The following is a 21,697-nucleotide window of genomic DNA, read 5'->3' on the forward strand; positions in this document are numbered from 1 at the left end:
AAACACGTATACCACTTTGCGCGGACTCGATGCGACTGAATTCAATGACGGTTGCAGAACGGAGAAGTCGTCAGAAAAAATTATAATGGCGGTGTATAAAAAATATAATGATAGTCGCAATATATATACGTCTCGCATTACAAAGGCGAGCACCGACGTCCGCTAGAACATCGGCGCCTCGCTTCTATGTTACGGTATGCGATATTTGATTGTAAAATCATGCAGCTGGAGTTTTTTGGCGGACGTCGCATATACGGCTTGAATGGAAATGCGCACGAAGAAATTATAGCAGACTCCGATCCGCAGTAGTGCTAGTAATGACGACGCCGGTGGCGTACCGCCCCCCTGTAAGGATCATGTGATAATATCATAGTTACCTTTAAGAAGGATAAAGTTCGAGACTTGAAAATTTTTACCAGTGGGGTCGGTCTTAGGGTTAGGCCGTATGTTCCTCAGGTGAGGCAATGTTTTAATTGCTTCAGATTTGGTCACACTAAAATTGCGTGCAAAAGCGAGACGCGGTGTATAATCTGTGGTGACAAATCGCAATGGCCAATGTGACAAATCCCTACGCTGTTGTAATTGTGGAGGTCCACACAAGCCTACTTTTAGGGGTTGTCCTTTATATGAAAAAACCAGAAATATTAATACTGTTGTGGCGATTATATCGTCGTATTTAACCGCCGAAACAGCTCGAATCGAAAATAAGAGGTAGCGAAGTCGTAAATAGGAAAAGACGTTAAATTGGGAAAACAGAAACATAGGTAACAATAAGCGGGAACGTACAGGCAAGACATAAACAATAATTAATAACATTAAACTGAGCGAAACATGACGAGCGACTCCTCGAAGGACACGAAGTCCGGAGAGGAGAAAACGACCACGAGATCCCGGGGACAGAGAGGCAGACATTCGGCATCGTAACTCGCTAGCATACGGACGTATCCGCGGAATTGTACATACTCTGAAACTTGTGGGATTAAAGACTATATTAAGATACGAACTCGAATAGATTACTCAACCTACCCTTGCATTCACGACCTATTCCCAAACTGTTATGGCTTATAGTAACATATCATTCCACAGCGCGTTGCGGATTGTTGAGGGTGGTGAGTCGCCCCCTGCGAGGTCATACGACAGGTTTTCGAGTTCTGAGGCCTGGCCGGGATTGCCTGCCCCCTCCAGGAGTAGAACATACTCTGAGATGGCGAGGATGGACCGAGACAGGCGCCGGGAGACGCCGATTGTTGCTCCTCGTACGGAGATACGCCGAGGTCTGTCCCCCCGGCAGACGGAGGTGTTAAGGATAAGCGCGATTCGTCTCACGGTGCTGTACGTGACTACTACAAGCAATTCGATCCACATGCGAGTGATATCTCTAAGGAAAAAAGAGGTATCCTCTTTTCTGCAGCCCGAAACGGGACGGCTTGGTCGAAGGTTGCCCGTGGGGATGCGGATGAGGGGCGCGGAGTTGCGTCCCGCCTCCGGAAGAACACCCTGATCAGGGAAACAATCGAAAATGTTCTGCAATTACTGCAGAGGATTCTCGAGGCACGAGACCTCTTGATCGGCGCCTTGGTTGGCTCGGGTGATTACGGTGGTTCTGGCGGTAAGTTATCATCCCAAGAAAGAAATCGTTTCAGATCATATGAGGAAGAGGGTATGGAGAGAAGGGAGTTTGAAGGATATAGCGATCTTTTGGGCGACTCAGCTGAAGGTGAGAGGTATTCTATTCTCCCCTCGCAATAATTTAAACTGCTACTATGGAACTGTCGAGGCTACATCAGCAGCAAGAATGAGCTCTCGAAACATGTCATGGATTATGACATCGTTGTACTCACCGAAACTAGATGCTCCGGCCGTAAACACGTTTTTTTTTCGAATTTTAAGTCTGTGCACAGTAAAAACTTGCTTGGTAGTGGAGGTGTTTCGATTTCCGTTCGGTCACATATTGACTTTGATGTACTGCCAATCTCTGGTGCTCTCCCGACTGGTTACGATGTAGTCAATATTAGGACCAAAAATTTACATCGGAATCTTAATATCGTTGCGATTTATAGACACCCTCGGGTGAACATTGCTCGCCGGGATTTCCAATCAATTTTCAATTCTATTAATTGCAATGAGAATGACACTATCATACTTGGTGACCTGAATGCTCATAACATTGTGTGGAATTGCGACTCCACCAATGACAATGGTGAAACTCTGTTTAATCTTATGAACGACGAAGATCTTATGTGTGTCAATACAAACACTAGATCCCGAGTGGGCTGCTGTGGACAGCGTGATTCTAATTTGGATCTTCTATTCGGAATGGAGGGTGTCATTAATAGAGTGGACTACCAGCAGTTGGATGAGACCTGGGGCAGTAGTGACCAGTTCCCTATTTTCTTTTCTTTTGACAATCATGCGCAAATCTACAGAAAAATTACAAACAAGTTATCTTCTAAGAGAACAGATTGGTCCCGTTTTCACGATTTGGTGGAACCCGAAATTGATTCTTCTCTTCTCCCTAATATTGCTCTATTTAGTAATAATTTTGAGACTTACTATAATCATTTTATTGATATTTTCAGAAAGGCTATTGCCACAGCTTCTGGCAGACGAGGCGATCGCCCCAACCTGGCAGGTCCAGAGGACCCTAGCAAACGTAAAAGGTCACACAAATGGGATGCGGAATGCGAGTTGGTCATCCGAAACAGAAAGTCTGCCTTTACTGAATTCAAGAGAAGTAAAAGTCCGCATTCGTGGGTTGAGTACAAGAGACTATGTGCTCTTGCCAAGAAAACCATCAATCGGAGAAAAAAGGCAAACTTTGAGAATTTCTGCAAGGATATTAATAGATTCACCAGTCTGAGTTATGTGTGGAACATTATGCCAATTTTGAAGAATGCTAGGAAAAACCTTGAGTGGAATAAATGGCAAACGAATAACAGGGAAGAGGAAATTAAAAGAACCATTAACAACCCATCTCTTCCGTTTGTGGGGACCAAACCAGTTACGGATTTTGGTGGTGGTCACACGGATGACGAGTTGGAGGCTCCTTTCCAGCGATTTGAGCTCGATCAAGCTATCGATATGATCAAGAGAGATTCTGCTTCGGGTTTGGACGGCATGGAGTACAAAATGATTAGAGTTCTGCCGGAGTCTGGGAGGGTTTGTTTGCTTGAATTGTTTAACACTGTCTGGTTCACAGGTGTTCTACCAGCCGATTGACTGGAGTACCAGGTTGTTTTTATTAATAAAGTTGGCCGTGAGAAGGTTCGTCCTATTTCTTTGTCATCGTGTATTGGCAAGCTGATGGAGCGCATGATCAATGAAAGACTGATTTGGTGGGCTGAGAAGGAGGAAAAATTTAGTTCAACCCAGAGTGGCTTCAGGAGAGGCAAATCGTGCGCGGATAATTTGGTAAGAATCACCTCCGATATTCGTGCCTCTATATGTGCGGGTGAGTATACCCTGGCGGCCTTCCTCGACGTATCGTCGGCATATGACTGTGTGGACTACCGCATTATGTTGGACAAATTGAGAGCGCTAGATTGCCCCGCCGGTATAATCAGATTCATTAGTAATTGGCTATACCGAAGAAGGGTACGATTCATCGTCAATTCGCGGGAATTCGTGGATTGCCTTGTCTTCAAGAGGCTCCCGCAAGGCGCTGTTCTTAGTCCTGCATTATACTCTGTGTTCACTCAGGGCTTGTGTGCTGATTTGCCTGAGGGTGTGGAAGCCGTGGAGTTTGCGGACGATATTGGACTCTACGTGTCGGGCCCAAGTCGCCGCCGCAACTAAAAACTTTCTCCCAAAATACCGCACGACGGACTATAGTTACGACACGCGGGACACACGAGGTATTACTTCACGTGTCACAACAGTCCTCACGCTCGAGGCGACAGAAAAACGTAAACCAAAGACGAAGACACACGGGAGGTCTAACCAGGGATGCTTCGATCCCCGAGAGAAGCTATCCCTAGTCGGATAGCATAGACGCACGCGCCACCATCCCACTACCTCGAGGATTCCACACAATGACGGGTGCGACGCCGATCTACAGCCGCATCGAGGGGATCCCGTCATCGGCTACGAGGACAGTTCTCTCAGGGAGGTCCACATCCCATAACTACACGTACACGAACCATTACAGGACGTGTACGAACTGAACGAACAGGAATCACCTCTACCCGGAGAGGGATTCCACATAAACAAAACACGAGCGCGACCCGCGCTCGTATAGAAAGAGGGACATAAGCCCTACAACACAAAGACGGACCCGATTCCCGAGTCCGCATGAGCAGGCCGAGGTACTCGGCTGGAGAGAAGAGCCGCGCCACTCCCCTAGACCCCGCGCAAGCACGGGACCCAGGGAAAGGGCGCGAAGAACTAGAAGAAGGAAAGTCCCCGCCGCGGGCCACGGAAATCCCCCAGGGGACGACCAACCGCGGTCCGCCGCCACAAAGAGGCTACCGACACCCATTGCGAAGCAATGGGGCCGGAGCCCCAAACAGCAGCGAGCGGCAAGCCACGGCCGACCAACCCCAGGAGGACCCCGCGAACCCGACGACGGAAACCCCCAAAACAAACGAGAAAAGCGAAACGCGGTAGCACCCGGCAGGACCAAAAGGAGACGACCAACGCCGACCGCCCCCAGGCCACCAGCCCCCCAGGGATCCGGAAGCATCGCACCAGGCGATGCACCGGACCCCAGGAGGAAGGCAGCCCGCCACCGGCCGGCGCCCGACGCCCCCCCAGGCCAAGAGTGGCTATCTGGACAAGAATTTGAGGATCCGGATTGGAGATTGTGATGTGTATAATAGTGGTGAGGCAAAATTCCTAGGTATTTGGCTTGACAATAGCTTGAAATTTCATCGTCAGGTTCAGGAGGTGAGAGGAAAGGTAAACAGAGCAAACTCCATTATGAGTTATTTGTGTAGAGTCTCCAAGGGCATGGAGGTTAATACTGCCCTCATGTTATATAAGAGTCTCGTAAGATCAATCACGGACTATGACAGCTTTGTATATTACCCCAGGGATTCCACATTTCAGCTCAAGTTTGAAAGGTCTCAATATATGGGCATTCGCACGGCATTGGGATACAGAAACAGTACTCCCAATAATGTCATTGTTGCAGAGGCCAAGGTGAGAATGCTTAGGGATCGGGCAGACATGCTCGGCAGAAATTTTGTCAACAAGGCTATTGTATACAATCGGAATGGTCTATGCCAGAAACTGCAACGGCTGCTGGATTGTGAGAACTACGCCCGTTTTCGTCAACCGATGTACAGGTTGTCGCTCCTATCCGAGATCTGGAAGAAGTCAATCCCCTACAGGAATACGATTGGCCCATCGAGAAAGTTTGAGATTTTTCGGGATTCTTTTTGGAGCTCATACATTTAAGCCGGCTGTAGATACATTGATTGGTAAATCCAGAAAGGGTAATAAATACCCTGACCGACTGCTCATTCAAAAAATTATTGATGAGTATGAATTGGAATGTTCTCCAGAAATTATCTATACGGATGGCTCATACGATGAGTCTAAACGCTCTACGGGTGCTAGTATGATTATTTGTGACCAGGACATCGCATATAAAATGAGTCTACCTTTTCTATGTTCGTCGTACACCGCGGAAGCATTTGCTATCAGGTCTGCTTTGCAATTGATGGTTCATCAGAGTACCTCGAGAAGAAATAATATAATTATTTTGTCCGATTGTAAGTCGGCACTTGAGTCCATACGGAATAATCATTTAAACGTCCACAAAAATCGTTATGTTACGGAAGCTAGAATGTTGTTGTTCGAATTGGAGAGGGTTCACAAGAAGAGGATTGTTTTGGTATGGATCCCTGCGCACGTTGGTATTGTCGGAAATGAGTTGGCTGACGACTTGGCTAAGGAGGCGGCAGAGGAGGAGGCCGACCCCTCCATCAAGACGCCGGTTGGTGATTTGATGATGCGTGTCAGAAAGGAGACGTGGGACGCGACTCAGTTATCGATCGTCCACGAATCTGCGTGCAAGGAAACTTTCTACTTCGATAATTTCTATGACCGACAGGCATTAAAACCTTGGTTTCGAGAGTTTAACATGGAAAGATGTTGAGTTGTAATTGTTTTACTGGTGATCAGACTTTTGACCAATCACAGTTCGAATATTATCTAGACGACTCTCATCGTTATATTTATATCATGCTCTCTACATTACTGCGAGCCGTGCGAGCCGCGTGCAAGATATTAACGTGCGCAAAAGAGTTGTAAGCGACTGTAAAAGCATTGTAAGCTACTGCAAATTAAATCAAGTAAAGCAGGATTCAGTTATTGATATTTCGAATGAAAGGTGTTTTTTATTCTGCTATTCGATACTCAAATACATATTCTCGACACCACAAAAATTAATTTAGTCCTTGAAATCCATACCAGTATTAACAGGTTATGGGCCCAGGATCGCTTTGTCGGTTTCTATGGATTCAATGAGAGGATTATCGTCAAGATTTCACGTCAGTGCGTCAACGAGGATACAACGTCAGTCAAACGTCAGCAAATACACAGTCGAAAAGTTAAAACTGCATTTTGTGTAAAGTCTTATAAAAATAGTCAGTCTAAAAAGTCAGTCAAGTACAAATTGCGTTTTGTAAAACCTAAAGTCAGTATAATTAGCATATAAGTTAGTAATTGTATAAGACTACGTTCCTTGAATATATTATTAAGGTTAGGATTAGGTAATTCCGCTAAAGTCATGGATTCAGTCAAGTCACAAATGGAGATTTTGTCAGAAGATTCGCAGGGAAATGTAAACTATGTCTCCTGGAGGTTTAAACTAAACTTAACATTAAAATCGAAAGGTTTATTTTTAGTAGCAACCGGTGTAGAAGTAAAGCCTCAAGGACCGAATACCGACGAGGCAGTTAAAACATGGATTAGGCAGGATCTTGAAGCTCAAACGTTTATAGGTTTAAATGTAAGCAGTAATGTAGCCAAAAAGATCGCCAACTGTAATTCGGCACATCAAATGCTTAACAAATTACATACACTATATGGTAAAAAGTCTGATCTCACAGTCGAGGGTTTGCAGAGACAATTCTTTGGTTATAAGTATGACACTAGCAAGTCAGTTATTGAAAATTGCATGCAAATTCAACAGTATGCCGAGGACTTAGCAGCCGAAGGTGAGGAGGTCAAGGAAAGCTGGATTATGACTAGAATATTGGGAATGTTACCAACCATCAAGCTTCATCACCTTCGCACTGCCTGGGATAATGTTAGCGGTGAGGACAAGAATATAAGCAAACTGTTTGAACGTCTGCGATTGGAAGAAGATAGACTAAATGAGGGCAAGCAGTCAAGTGAATTTCAAAACGCTCTTATCTCTAAACAAGGAAATAAATCCGGAAAGTCACACGCAGGAGGAAATTTATCTGAAAATTCATCTATTGAATGCTTCAAATGTGGTAAGAAGGGGCACGTAAAGAGACATTACAAAGGTAAACCATGCGCCAAGTACCTAGCTTATTGTAAAGGTAACTATGCTTGCAATACATGCAACCAAAAAGGTCATTTTGCCAAAAATTGCCCAAAAGGAAACTCTAGTGAGGACAACAACCAGAAGAATGACGAATCTGAAAAAAAAAATGACTCCAAAAAATCAAATCGTCGCGCATTCATCACTGTTGGTTTGTCGACTGCAAATCTAAATCACATAAAATCAAAGTGTGATTGCAATGATTCGTGGTATCAGGACTGTGCTGCCACACAACATATGACTTCACGTAAGGACTGTTAATTAATTTTGCTGAATTCGAAGAGCCTACGATGGTTATGATTGGTGATGCCACTGAACTGAAAGGAATTGGAATTGGTGACGTAGAACTAGAAGCCTTTAATGGAAAAGAATGGTATCAAATTATTTTGAAAAATGTTCTGTATGTACCAAAGATGACGTTCAATCTTTTTTCTGTCACTCAAATGCTAGATAAAGGTTATATACAAACTGCAAATGCAAATAAATCAATCTTTAAATCTTTGGATAGAAAAGAAACTGTAGCAGTTACTAAACGAGACGGAAACTTGTATAAAATGATGTTTCGTCGAGAAAAGTCTGACAAGTGTTTGTTGACAGCCTCTATTAAAACTTGGCACGAAAGACTCGCTCACCAAAACGTTAAGTATGTTAGAGATATTCTGAATAAACATGGCATCAAGCATGTCGACGACTGGAATGACTACGTTTGTATAGGATGTGTTTATGGAAAGCAGCATCGTATTTCTCATCCTAAAAATCCGAAAGTTGCCAAAAATTCTTTAGATCTGATTCACGTTGATCTGTGTGAAATGAATATTAAATCTCTAAGAAGAGCCAAATATTTTCTTTTGTTCAAGGATGATTTCTCGCACTATCGAACAGTCTATTTCTTGAAAACGAAAGATGAAGCTGTTTCTAAACTTGATGTCTTCATGAAGATGGTGGAAAATTAATTCGACAGAAAGATCAAGTGTCTAAGATCTGACAATGGTACTGAAATCAAGAATGCAGATACAAAAAAACTTTTGGATGAACTTGGAATTTTTCATACCCGATCAAATGTTTACACACCTCAACAAACCGGACGAATTGAGAGGGAAATGCGTATAGTTATTGAATCAGCTCGATCTGCTATACATGCCCAAGACTTAAACGAAAACTTGTGGGCCGAAGCCATAAATTATGCAGTTTTCACCCTAAATCAAACTGGGACAAGCTCAGTAAAAGGTAAAAGTCCTGCTGAATTGTGGTTTGGACGAAGATTGGATATCAGGAAATTAAGAAGCTTTGGATGTGATTGCTACATCTTAATTCAAGATCACAAACTAGCTAAGACTGAGAAGAAGTCAAAAAAGGGATTTTTTGTCGGCTATGACTTGGACTCGCCCTGCTATAGAATCTACCTGTCCGAAGAAAAAGACATTACCTGTTCTGATAATGTAATTTTTAATGAAAAAGCTGAAAAAGGACACACTGAAATTGAACTTTCCTTAGCACAAAATCGAAGTGAGAGTTCAGGAGGAGAGTCTGAAACTTCTGAATCTGAAGACTCATTTTCTGATGGTTCAAACGATGATCAACCGCCTGACAACACTGATCAAAGTATCTCTGATGACTCTGATGTTTCCTCTGACTCGTCAAACCGAAATCAGCCTGCACATTCCAATTTACGTGATCGTCTGAAGAACTCAGCTCTCTGATCAAAATGAAAACATGGGACTTAATAAAACCCTCTAAGCAGGTGCAACCTTTAACCTGTCGCTGGATCTTATGACGAAAACAGGATGGTCGTTTTAAAGCCAGACTTGTCGCCAGAGGTTTTGAACAGAAAGAGAGAATATACTATTTCGAAACTTTTAGCCCTGTTGCTCATCATGTGTCTATTCGATTGATCTTCAGTCTTGCAGCTTCAAACAATATGAAATTGATGACTTTTGACGTTAAGACAGCATTCCTATATGGAAATCTAAAAGAAGATATTTTTATGCATCAACCGAAAGGCTTTAATGATGGTACTGGTCGTATCTGTAAGCTAAAGAAAAGTCTTTACGGCCTGAAGCAAGATCCGAAAAACTGGAACGATGCATTTTCCGAGTTTCTGCAGTCACTTGGATTTGATAACACAGATGATGATCCCTATGTTTACTACAACGAAGACAGAAGCATAATACTCGCCGTATTCGTCGATGATGGATTTGTTGCTGCAACAGACGAGGATGACATGATTGAAGTCTTAAATAAACTAAAGCAAAAGTTTGAAATCACTTTTGACATTGCACGAGATGGCAAACTATCATATCTTAGCATGCAAATACAGAACAGTCTAAATGGAATTTTTGTTAGTCAGTCAAAATACACGGAGAAAATCCTTCAGCGTTTCAAATTCGATTTGTTAAATCCCGCATCCACCCAATGGAACCTGGAATGGTGACAGCTGAAGAAAATCGTGTAAATGACAAACCGCTTGAAAAGTCTGAACCCTATCGTGAAACCATAGGAAGCCTATTATATCTAGCTACTATATCTCGACCTGACATCAGTTTTGCTGTTAACTATCTGAGTCGATTTTGCAGTAAACTGATGATAAGTCACTGGAAGATGGTTAAACGAATTTTTCAATATCTAAAAGAGACTGTTCACTATGGAATATTTTCCAATGGAGATTTGAAATCAACTTGGACAAAATATTTCTTGTGAAACTGCGTTCTGAAGAAACAGCTAAATAATGTGCCTGAAATAGTGACACATTTCCCTACTGAAAAAAATCATGTGAGAACACACATGAGATCTCATATGTGCTCTCATATGAGGTCTCATACACTAACACATATAATTCTCTTATGAGATCTCATATCATGTATCGTGCCAAAATCTCATATGAGATCTGAAATGCGATCTCATATATCATATAGGTTCTACGTTTTATAATTTCATAATGTGTGTGTGAATTGTTGATTAAAAATAAAATATTTTTAATATTATTAAAAAAGGATATAAGAAATAGTGCATATATAAAATAATGATTTGATATTGAACAGTAGAAATCATACTGATAGCTAATAAAGTGAGAAGTAATATTTTAGAAATTTTATAAGTAAATCTAGCAATAATAAAATGTAACTTCGTAACTTTTGAAATGTAATGAACTGTAATTGTTCTAAGTATATGGCGGTCATTATTTTTCTATCTAAAGAATACTAACTTGATATTAATTTTTCATTGATAGTTTCAAATAATGTAATTAAAACATACAATAAAATTAAATATTATTTATTAAATAATATGTATGTACATTTTAAGATAATATATATTATATCACAGTAATAATATTTAAATTACATTAGTAAACCTTATCTAAAGTTTTTAAACTTGCGAGATAAATTGAGGATCTAGATCGACAAACTCGCTCTACATTCGAAAACGGATAAAACTATTCTCCAAGCGTTAAGCATTAAAATACTAAAACCTTAATTAAATTTTTCAAACGTAAAACATTTTAATGATTTAACATTAATATAAAATATTATATTAAAAAAAAAATTTTTATGACTCAGCATAACAAAAGTACTTAATAATAATAAAAAACAACTTTTATGTGACTTTGTAAAGTGATTTACGAAGATCTCTTATTTTATAACCAATCTGTTTGTTTAAGTCTCTTAGAATTTTCGCTTTCTTCGTTGAATGTCCGTAAGTTTTATTTAGATAATCTTTAAATAGGCCTAAACAATAAAAAAGAAATCAATAATTATTTTTATTTTTAAATCATGATTATTATATGTATAATACTTACGTCGTAAAATACTATATTTTTGAGGAGTAAAACGTTTTCTAGGAGACCTATTTTCAAGTTCGGTAGTTATCCTTGATGTTTTGAAACAACGATTTACCAATGCTTCTCTTGTCCACAAAATTTCCAACAACTCTCTTAGAAATACCCAATGACCTCAATGTTTCATATATTCCCAGAAAGCTAAATTTATCATTTTTCCGCAACCAATATATATCTAAAAAATATTTTCGTTGTAGATTTGTCAAAAACATCAGTTAATGTTAAAAGTTTATATACTAGTTATTGCTTACTAATTAATAAACTTTTATTAATCAGAAGCATTGCTTTCATATAAGATAAATAAAATTAAAAATTAAAATAAAACCGTGAATTCGAAATTAGGTAAATTTTCTAAATAATTGTTCATTGTACTATTGATGAAATCGTACCATTCATGGTGATTATTATATGTTAATAACCATAAAATAGTAGAGAATAAAATAGTAAAATATAAAATAATAAAATAGTAGAGAATACTTGATAGAGAATAATTGATATAATTAGGAATGCAGCGTTCATTCATAATTGTACCTCGTCACCTTCGATGTCGTATAACTGCTTTTCTTCAGGATTTACGTCCCTTGTATCAGGACGCATTGAGTTGTCATACTCATTTGCAGCCTCTTCATCAGAATCGTATGGTGCATCTAAATTATGAAAAAATTGACAAATACTCTGTTTTCACTGTTTTATAAAAGTTTGAGAAGTTTTAAGTTTTATACGTTATTTACTATTTTTTGTTTTTAAATTACACGAGTATTAAATCAATTGTGTAATGAACAAATCTACTACAATTTACAATTCAGGTTGTAATTATAACTATTGAGACAACTTTTTATCAAGTATTTATAAATATACCTACAATAAATATACCTTGTAATTTTAATCGGTAAACCTTGTTTCTTCTGAATCGTGGTCTATGTCGTGGAGTCTCAGTAATTCCTATTAATACAAATTATTCAGTTTAGTCTTATTCGAAATGAATTAAAAAGACATCTATTTAATTTTATAATTTCTTATATGATGTTCTATCATGGTTTATACTCTAATTGTCATTGTGATTTGTATCATCTTCTTGATTTTCAAATATTCGCGATTGTTTTGCTAACATATTGCCTGACTCGTTATTTTCTGTGTCACTTTCATCTTCGGAATGTCTGCTTCTACCCGGCAGACTAATCTTTGTTCTCTCTAAATTCTTTCGTTTTTTCTGTAACATCTAGAATAAATAATAACAAATGAAAATGTAGCTTTAGATAGTAATTGATTAAAATATAAGTCACAATTTTCCGAGATTTCAATAGCAACGACAATATCAGTAACAATAACTGTACCACTGATTGATCATTTTCATCTTCTAAAGACAGGTCCTCAACATTATGCGAGGACTTTGTACATTTTTTGGATTGCGTTTCATTTGAAGGCCTAGGTTGTGGTGATATTTCGTGTGTAGAATGATCTGTTGTATCTTCATCATTGTCAGATAGTGGAACATTATGCGAGAACTTTGTACATTTTTTGGATTGCGTTTCATTTAAAGGCCTAGGTTGTGGTGATATTTCATGTGTAGAATGATCTGTTGGATCTTCATCATTGTCAGATAGTGGAACATTATGCAAGGACTTTGTACATTTTTTGGATTGCGTTTCATTTGAAGGCCTAGGTTGTGGTGATATTTCGTGTGTAGAATGATCTGTTGTATCTTCATCATTGTCAGATAGTGGATTTAAACATTTTCTATTACTTAAAAATTTTTCTAGTTGCTGTTTCCCATTATGTGCTATACCTAATTTTTTTAGTTTCTGTTTCATAATCTATAAGCAATAATACTAACATATTATTTAAATTAATGAAAACTTTTTGAAATTTAAGCAAAATTAATTTTTACGTTGTCAAATATATATTAGGCTCCTAGGTACCGACCGCGGCCATTTTGAAACGTGATGTCAGAAGCAAGAAATTTTACGGTGACAATTGCAAACTACTGTAAAATAAAGAAATCTTTCAATAAAAACACACTACAAATCGTTTTAACACACTACAGTGTGCTATAGCGACCTACAGTGTGTTTTAATCAAAATATCTTTTTATTTGACAGTAAATTGCAATGTAATTTTCGTGTAATTTCTCGCTTCTGACGTTTCGATTTCAATATGGTCGGCGAGGGACCAGGAGCCTTAAAACATGTATGAAGAATTTAATGTACTTGTATGATCATTTTACCTTAAACACTTACTTTGATATTCTTTTTTGATGTTTTCTGTTTTTCTTCCATTTTTAATCGCAGTTGTTGAAGAGCATCACTATGGCGTTTTTTTGAAAATTTATATCTCCCTTTTTTATTTAATAAATGTTCTTCACCTTGAAAAAAAATTATTTTTTATAAAAAATGCATGTTTTTTACTTCATGAATTTTATAATTATTTATTACAATTTATAAAAGTTTGCGGACAACTAATATTTTTGTATATGTAATATATAAATGTAAGTAGTTGAGATAAACTGAAATTACTGATATTTACAAAACTTATTACTAATTTTAGAATTTTATTTATTTTTTAAAGAGATATCAATATAAAAAAATATTTAACAACTCTTAGAAGTAATGAGTCATTACTAATGACAAATAAGAAAGTAAATCTTTAAAATATGCTACGTATAGATTAAATACATTTCAGACTCATAGCTTTTTGATAACATTCTCAAAATTTAAGTCAAAGAATTAAATAAATACCATTATAAGATTTATTATTAATTACTTTTACTTATATTTATGAAAAAAACATGAAGAAGTGTTTTAATTATAAACATATTATATTAATGGCTGTCACTTACTTCCGACAGATAATACCTCAGCTGGTGATAGATGAAAATTGTTCTTCTGATTATCATATCTTTTTACATAATATGGTTCATTGAAACAAATTTTCCCATTAAAGTTTTCTATATCTTTGGTAGATATGATCTCAACTTTTCTCCTTTCATCGGAATAGAAACGAATAGCAGCATGTGTTGGTTCAGATATTGCTATCATATTCGTATCCATAATTACCTATTAGGAAAAAATGATACATTATTATTGCTTAATATTTTATATGAAAATGTAAGAACATATTTTATGATACAAAATTTAGATATAATTATAACCATTAATGGTTACAATTGTAGTCAATGAAACAGATATATTTTATTAAAAATAAAATAATATAATAATACCTATTATCCTCGATGGTATCACAGAATTTGTTTTCTTTGACGAAGCCTTTTTATTCTGTTGCTGTTACACATTTAACCCGCGTGTTCGTAAAATTCGTGATTTCACATTCACAAGTTTTCTATGACCGCTGTTACACGGCGCCGTTAATCGGGTTTAATAACATCGGTAGTTCTTAGACTAGCCAATCACACTCATTCTTCAGAAGAAGGGAATAGCTGTGATTTGCCAGCCTAAGAACTACCGATGTTATTAAACCCGACGTGTAACAGCGGTCTATGACTGCGTTCAATTTAGCGCGTATTACATCCTGTCGGATAGGACCTGTCCTCGCCTCTCGGGCTGTGTTCCGATATTCACTGCCAGTACTGCAAATCTATAGTTTATGTCACGCACATTATAAATTTTAGGTACTGACAGCGAATTTCGGAACACAGCCTCGGTAGCATTTGGTAATATGGGTGAGGGAAATAGTGGGGATGGTCTCGTGACGCACGTCGCACACACAAGGATGCCAGCAGCCAGACTGGCGGTTTTCGACAGCCACTGCCAGCCAGTGGTGGGGATGGGCAGAGATGCCAACTTTACGTTTCAGCAGCCAGCTTCGAGCGTCGAGCGGTAGAAGAAGATAGATAGATCTCTGCTGTCTAACCGACAATCGGAAAACCGCCAATCTGGCATCCTTGGTGCAAGGGGCTTTAAAGGAAAAATTTTTAAAGGTTGCTGATGCAACTTTACGTTTTGAAATAACCTCGCTCCTAAGTGGGCATAAGATATCGCTATTTGGCCGTATTGTGTCTCGGCAGAGATCAGGTGCCAGAAAAATTAAGAAGAAGAAGAATAGTGCCTCCGTGTATCATGTTATCCTTGTTGTTCACCAGTTAAACAAATATAAAAATTCATTGATACATGGTATGTATAACACATGGTATATAATTTATAATTTTTATTATATATTATTATAAAAAGTATGTACATATCGTAAATGTTTCACAATTTCCTTTTTATAGGTTAACGTTCACATTACCTGGAATTTTTTGTTATTTACCTCTTATACTTTCTTTTGAATTTAATAGGTGAGTGTTGATGAAGAATATAATAAATAGTTTTTATTATCTTTGAAATCAACTTATAATGATTTACAAATGTAATTAATAGCCGTATGTTTATTCAATTTTTTATCAATATATTAAATAATGAATATCTGTGAAACAATTGTACATAATTTTACTATTTCATGTACGTATCAGAAAATATTTTGATAAGTTATTAATATCTGAAGAAATATCGTTATATTTTATTAATTCAGTTAATACGTCAAATAAAAAAAAATTATTTCAAAACTAGAAATTACTATTCTTATTTATCGGTTACTATGGAGAAATATTTTAATCATTTTTAATTTCATACATTTAACAGGAGAATAAGAGATGTTAAATAATTCATTGTTTATACACTCGCGTGCTATGTGTTCAATTCCTCTCGAATATTGTTGTATGGTTTATAAATTTATTAATAAACAATATTAATATTGTATTGTATGTAGAAAATTCTGCACGAATTATGGTTGAGAAACATCCCAGAAGATATAAAAATTATTTGCGCTCATGCAATATAGAAGATGTTAGTCCAAGGATTAAGAAAAGATTAAAATATAAATCTGTAATGCCAGCATATAGTCTTGTAAGTAATTGTTAAGTAAACCTACATTATTTTAACGATTAAAGGTTTCGTCATAAAATTGAAACATATCCGTGCTGGGAATGGCCCATAATAGTCGAATAACTTATTAAGGTACAACACAGCTGAAAAATGGACTAATTATTGGATTTTTTGCATATGGTAGAAGTAAGTGATTTTTCTTTTTTCAATTTGTTTCTAAGAAAATGTGTAATAATTACTTTTATTTATTATTTTTTGCAAAATCAAAAAATATCAATCGATCCTGTAGGAAAAATGAAGAAAAATGTGTCTACAACATTTCTTTGTAACAGATTTACGTTTGCCTCAAACAATTAAAGATATATATCACAAACAATTAAAGTGTAATATCTTGTGACGAAATTCTTCGTATAAAAATTCCTGATGGTATCTTCCTCATTGAATATGTAGACGAATTAGCAGCTTTTATAGAGACAACCCAATTGCGGTGAAATAATGTGATTTGCCCTGTTAACTTCTGGACGGATTATTTTTTTTTATCAGTCGTAATATAGTTATATCGATTTTTACACGAAATCGATTGGATTGAAATGTGGAAATTGGTACCAAAATTAAGACTGAATCAATTGAATTTTTATTGGTTTTAATCGATTTTTTCTGCTTTTTGTAATAATACCTACAAACAATAGTTGTATAAAAATCACAGAACCTTATATTTGTAATGTCTATAAATTATATTTCATAATGCCATTTTTATCCAATCGCTTTTATAGTTCTCAGTGAGATACTTTCATATACCATGTAACAAGTTATAAAAGTAGCTACTAAATTAAATTTTTTTCAAAATAACATTTGTCGAATACAGCGAATAATATTTATAAATAAAGTTTATTATGAAAATAAAAATAAATAAATATTAATCATTTGTTTTAGAATTTTGAAGACGTCGATAATGCTACAAAAAGTCATCAAAATGTTGAAATGGAAGGGGCTCATTGCACGAATAGTAATACATCTTTTAATAACGATGTCGATACAATGCACGAAATTTTAAATAATGACGAAGAAATGGAAGAAGTTGAACAATTCATCAACATCATAGATGAAGAAAAGAAATTTATTGACGATCAACGTGAAGTGCTACAGGATTCAATTCACAATATTCATGAAATTCAGCAAATAACAAATGTTAATTCCACTGATATCTATGATGACCAGGTTAACAAATTTAATAACAAATAATTTTTTAAATATTATTTAAATAACTTTTCCATTCATTCATAATGCTCATCTATATACAAATTTCAAATTACTACTATTTTACTGGAATGTACTTTTCTAAAAAATTATTAATTATTCAATAATATTGAATATTATAAACACAAAGTTGTTTTCTGATTACACTACAACAATAATTAATTAATAAGCTTTCTTTATGACAAAGTCAATTGTTAAACATGCTTCAATAAAATTAAAAAACAATTTCAAAATGTATTTAATAATAAATAAAAAATGTTTCAGATTTATTGTAGAAGAAGCCAACAACTGGAATGGGATGTGAATATATATGACGATTTAAGAGATTACGATGATAAAGATAATGATATTTGCCGCTCACGAAATTTAAAAGATTTTATTTGTAACGATAATTTTTTAGCTTGTATTGATATTTGTGTTGATAAATCAAGAAGCGAAATATTTTTGATGGTTCTTGAGCATAGCTTAAGACATAGGTCATCTTTAAGTGAAATATGTAGTTTACTGAGACTTATTAATACCATTTTTTCACGAACATTGTTGCCTGATACAAGATGGATATTTGACAATATTGTAAATTCGAAAAGTACATTAGAGTATCATGGAATATGCCCTAATTGTAGTAAATATCTTGGAAAAATAAGAGATTTAAAATCTTCTATGACTTGTGAAGTATGTTTAGGAATAGTTGAATTTGATGGTCCATTATCTTCAAATATTTTCTTACTCATCGATCCAACAGAAAGTATTAAACTGTTACTGGAAGATAATCAACAATATTATGAATACATTGTAAAAGAAAGAAAATATGATGGAAGAATTAGAGATATATTTGATGGCAAATGCTACAGATCTTTTGTAAAAAGTTTACCTACTAATGAAAGGCACAATTACGTCACAACTATTTTCAATACTGATGGCGCACCTCGTTTTGAATGCTCCCAGTACTCTATCTGGCCTATATATTTACAGTTGAACGAAATTCCTGTTGAATCGAGATTAAAACGAATCATAACTTGTGGTATGTGGTTTGGCAAGAACAAACCTGAAATGACAGCCTTCTTACAACCTTTTACTGACACAATAGTTCGATTATCAACGGAAGGTATTGATTGCACTATTAATAATGAGAAGCGTTTGATTAAAGTCTACACTTTAATTTGTTGCGTTGACTCGGTTGCGCGGGCTCCTATGCAAGGAGTTAAATTGTTTAATGGACAGTATGGATGTAATTGGTGTTTACATAAAGGCGAGTGGTACGAAGGTAGTATGAGGTACCCCATTTTACAATCTTGTCCAGAAGAAAGAACCAAGAGAAATATGATTGAGTTTATGACAAGGGCTACAATCGAAGAATGTGACGATGTTTATGGAGTAAAGTGTACTTCACCTCTAATCAATTTACCTTATTTTGATATTGTACAGGGATTCGTTCCTGATTACATGCATTCTTGCCTTAGTGGTGTTGGAAAGCAAATCACGAAGTATTTTTTAAAGTGCATGATAGAAACATCAACAGTGGAAGAAATGAACAAAATTCTGTTACAGATAAAAGTTCCCCATCAAATAGGTCGATTGAGTAGATCTTTTGATGATATTAATCAGTGGAAAAGTAGAGAATGGGAAAACTTCATTCTTTATTATAGTCTGCCATTATTTCGATTGACTTTAAATGAACGCATGGTGAAATATTGGATTTTGTTTGTTGAAAGCTTGCATACATTACTAAGATGTGATATAAGCATTAATGATTTGAATAAAGTTGATGAAGACTTATACAAGTTTGCATTTTTAACAGAAAAACTATTTTCAAAGAAAGGTATGACTTTTAATGTGCATCAACTTTTTCACATATCACAAAGTGTTCTTAATTGGGGACCTCTTTGGGCTCACTCTACGTTTCCCTTCGAATCTGCAAATCACGATACACTTCAAGCAATTTATTGCGCAAAAGGTGTAAATTTACAAATCGTCCGTTACATTAACATGCAACATAGTGTGCATGTTTTACGTAATAGTATATACCCTCATGCTTCACCTTTAGTAATCGATTATTGCGAGGAACTGTCGACTAAAAAAATTCAAAAAAGTTGTAAGCTAGCGACAGTAACATATTTAGGAAATGGAACAAGTATCGATAAAAATACCTTAAAAGATTTTAATGTTTGTGTAAAATCTACAATAGTATACGAAAGAGTTGTAAAAGATGGCTGTCTGCTTATGTCATCGACAAGAAAAAATAAACGTTCTGACAACAGTTTCGCAATGCTCTCCGACAATACCTTTATTCGAATACTCTATTTTTTAGTAGATAATAAAAATAAAAAAGAAATTACTCTTTGTAATATTGTGAATACATCAATTTCAATATGTAATTTTTTAATTTTAATACGTAATATTGGAACTGAAATTATAGCTATAGAAACAAAAAAAATTAAACAAGTATGCGTTTTTATACAAGTACATGAAAATTGCTATATAGCAACATTGCCAAATAGTTATCATTATTAATGTATTTACGTATAACACTAAACATTTTAAAAATATCGTTGAAATATTAATTGTATTGTAAATATTATTGTAATATAGACAAAATAATCACAGGAATCTTATCAATACCGTGAGCATTTCAAATATCACATTACACAATATACAAAGTATAGAAAAAAAAGTAATATGTTCAATAGTATCCATTATATCATTTATATCAATTGTATTAAATAAAATTATATCCTTTTTTAATAATATTAAAAATATTTTATTTTTAATCAACAACTTTTATTATTTTTGCACCTTTTCACCAAATATTTCAGGATATAAAATTCTACAATACTATTTCGTTAACTATTATATCTGATAATTTCTGTAAAGATCGTACACACGCATGCACGCCGCATACACACAAATTATGAAATTATAAAAGTAGAACCTATATGATATATGAGATCGCATTTCAGATCTCATATGAGATTTTGGCACGATACATGATATGAGATCTCATAAGAGAATTATATGTGTTAGTGTATGAGACCTCATATGAGAGCACATATGAGGTCTCATGTGTGTTCTCACATGATTTTTTTCAGTAGGGTTAGAATGAAGTAAATCTCGCTGTTAGGGCACAAAAAATGATGAAAGATGATTATCATAATTGCTTAGCATGTTTTTAACATATGCATTATACATATTAATTAACATCATATAGCATAGTCAAAATAGGTTCAATTTAAGCATTTCACAGAAATAATTCTAAAAGTTTTGAAACTTGGTAGAGATGTTCGTTTAGGCTTACTAATGAATGTCTGAAAAGTCTTGATGAATTGAAGGTGAGAGTTCGCTGCCATCTTGAAAAATAAATACATTTTTTCGGTTTTTTTGCATATAGATATCTCGTAAAATATTGACTTTATTGAAAAAATAGTTATTATTAAAATAAAAACTTATTAAATTGTCTACAAAAAAGTATATTCAATTTTTTCATAACTATAATAGTATGGGCGCGACATTCGCAGTCCATTTTTTCGAAAACCATTATAGTTAGGGTTGTGTGGGGTGATGTGCAACACTTTTTTTCGTTGCTCGGAAAACATATCCAAAAATCCAGGGTTGGCATGTTTTAAACAATTTGTTTAAAACTGTCTGATTAAAACTGATTTAAAACAGTGGACACTGTTTTAAACATTTTTGTTTTAAACAGTTTTAAACTACTGTTTAAAACTGTTTAAAACACTGCAATTAAAAACGTGATTATTTAGAAAAAATTGCAAAAAAACAAAAACTAAACTTTTATTTAGTTTTTTATCTATATTATTTATGTAGCATATAAATATAAAGATATATATACTAAAATAAAAATTAAAAATGATAAGATGGGTATTATTCTATTATTTTAGCAGAATATTTATTTTTAGATATTAAATAACAGTCATCACAATAAAGACTACTTAACTTAGTAGATATTGAATGACTTTACATTTTAGCAGTTTAAAATAATAGTACATAGCAGGTACATTTTAGCATTTTAAAGTAATAGTGTATAGCAGGTAGCAGGTCAGTAGTTCGTAGTTGTAGTTATTGATATTTAATATATTCAATTAATCTTTATTTCACTCCCCTTCCGGGGTTAGAAAGGCGTTTTTTTTCAGTAAAAACGTTCCCAAAAACCTTTACAATTTCTGCTATACAAATAAAATCATATACATTATACATTCAATCA

The 21,697-nt window shown here is 35.3% G+C and overlaps 1 protein-coding gene and 1 long non-coding RNA gene across 8 annotated transcripts; one reads left to right on the forward strand and one right to left on the reverse strand.

Moving 5' to 3' along the window:
* Positions 1 to 10,770: 10,770 nt before the first annotated feature.
* LOC139778903 (uncharacterized) lies at positions 10,771 to 15,002 on the reverse strand. 5 transcript variants are annotated; one of them, XM_071717047.1, is made up of 10 exons: positions 14,870 to 15,002; positions 14,565 to 14,692; positions 14,184 to 14,400; positions 13,585 to 13,709; positions 12,683 to 13,162; positions 12,393 to 12,567; positions 12,222 to 12,290; positions 11,880 to 11,995; positions 11,310 to 11,523; positions 10,771 to 11,238 (listed from the first exon to the last, which is right to left on the reverse strand). In XM_071717047.1, the coding sequence occupies exons 3-6, from the start codon at positions 14,392 to 14,394 to the stop codon at positions 12,394 to 12,396; spliced, it is 990 nt and encodes a 329-aa protein (XP_071573148.1). In that variant the 5' UTR covers positions 14,395 to 14,400; positions 14,565 to 14,692; positions 14,870 to 15,002; the 3' UTR covers positions 10,771 to 11,238; positions 11,310 to 11,523; positions 11,880 to 11,995; positions 12,222 to 12,290; position 12,393. The 5 variants fall into 5 exon arrangements, 4 of the variants coding, with proteins under 4 accessions (XP_071573148.1, XP_071573149.1, XP_071573146.1 ...); XM_071717048.1 differs by having other exon boundaries at positions 11,357 to 11,523; positions 14,565 to 15,002; XM_071717045.1 differs by having other exon boundaries at positions 14,565 to 15,002.
* Positions 15,003 to 15,032: 30 nt separating this feature from the next.
* Positions 15,033 to 19,739, forward strand: LOC139778905 (uncharacterized). 3 transcript variants are annotated; one of them, XR_011719719.1, is made up of 6 exons: positions 15,033 to 15,474; positions 15,573 to 15,638; positions 16,109 to 16,245; positions 16,357 to 16,410; positions 17,158 to 17,442; positions 17,746 to 19,739. It is a non-coding gene; the product is annotated as an uncharacterized lncRNA (long non-coding RNA). The 3 variants fall into 3 exon arrangements; XR_011719718.1 differs by having other exon boundaries at positions 16,109 to 16,410; XR_011719717.1 differs by lacking the exon at positions 16,357 to 16,410.
* The last annotated feature ends 1,958 nt before the right edge of the window (positions 19,740 to 21,697 follow it).

The sequence above is a fragment of the Temnothorax nylanderi genome, unplaced genomic scaffold (genome assembly GCF_030848795.1).
Source record: "Temnothorax nylanderi isolate EJ_2023f unplaced genomic scaffold, tnyl_v1.0 TNYL_tig0201_pilon, whole genome shotgun sequence".
NCBI classification, from domain to species: domain Eukaryota; kingdom Metazoa; phylum Arthropoda; class Insecta; order Hymenoptera; family Formicidae; genus Temnothorax; species Temnothorax nylanderi.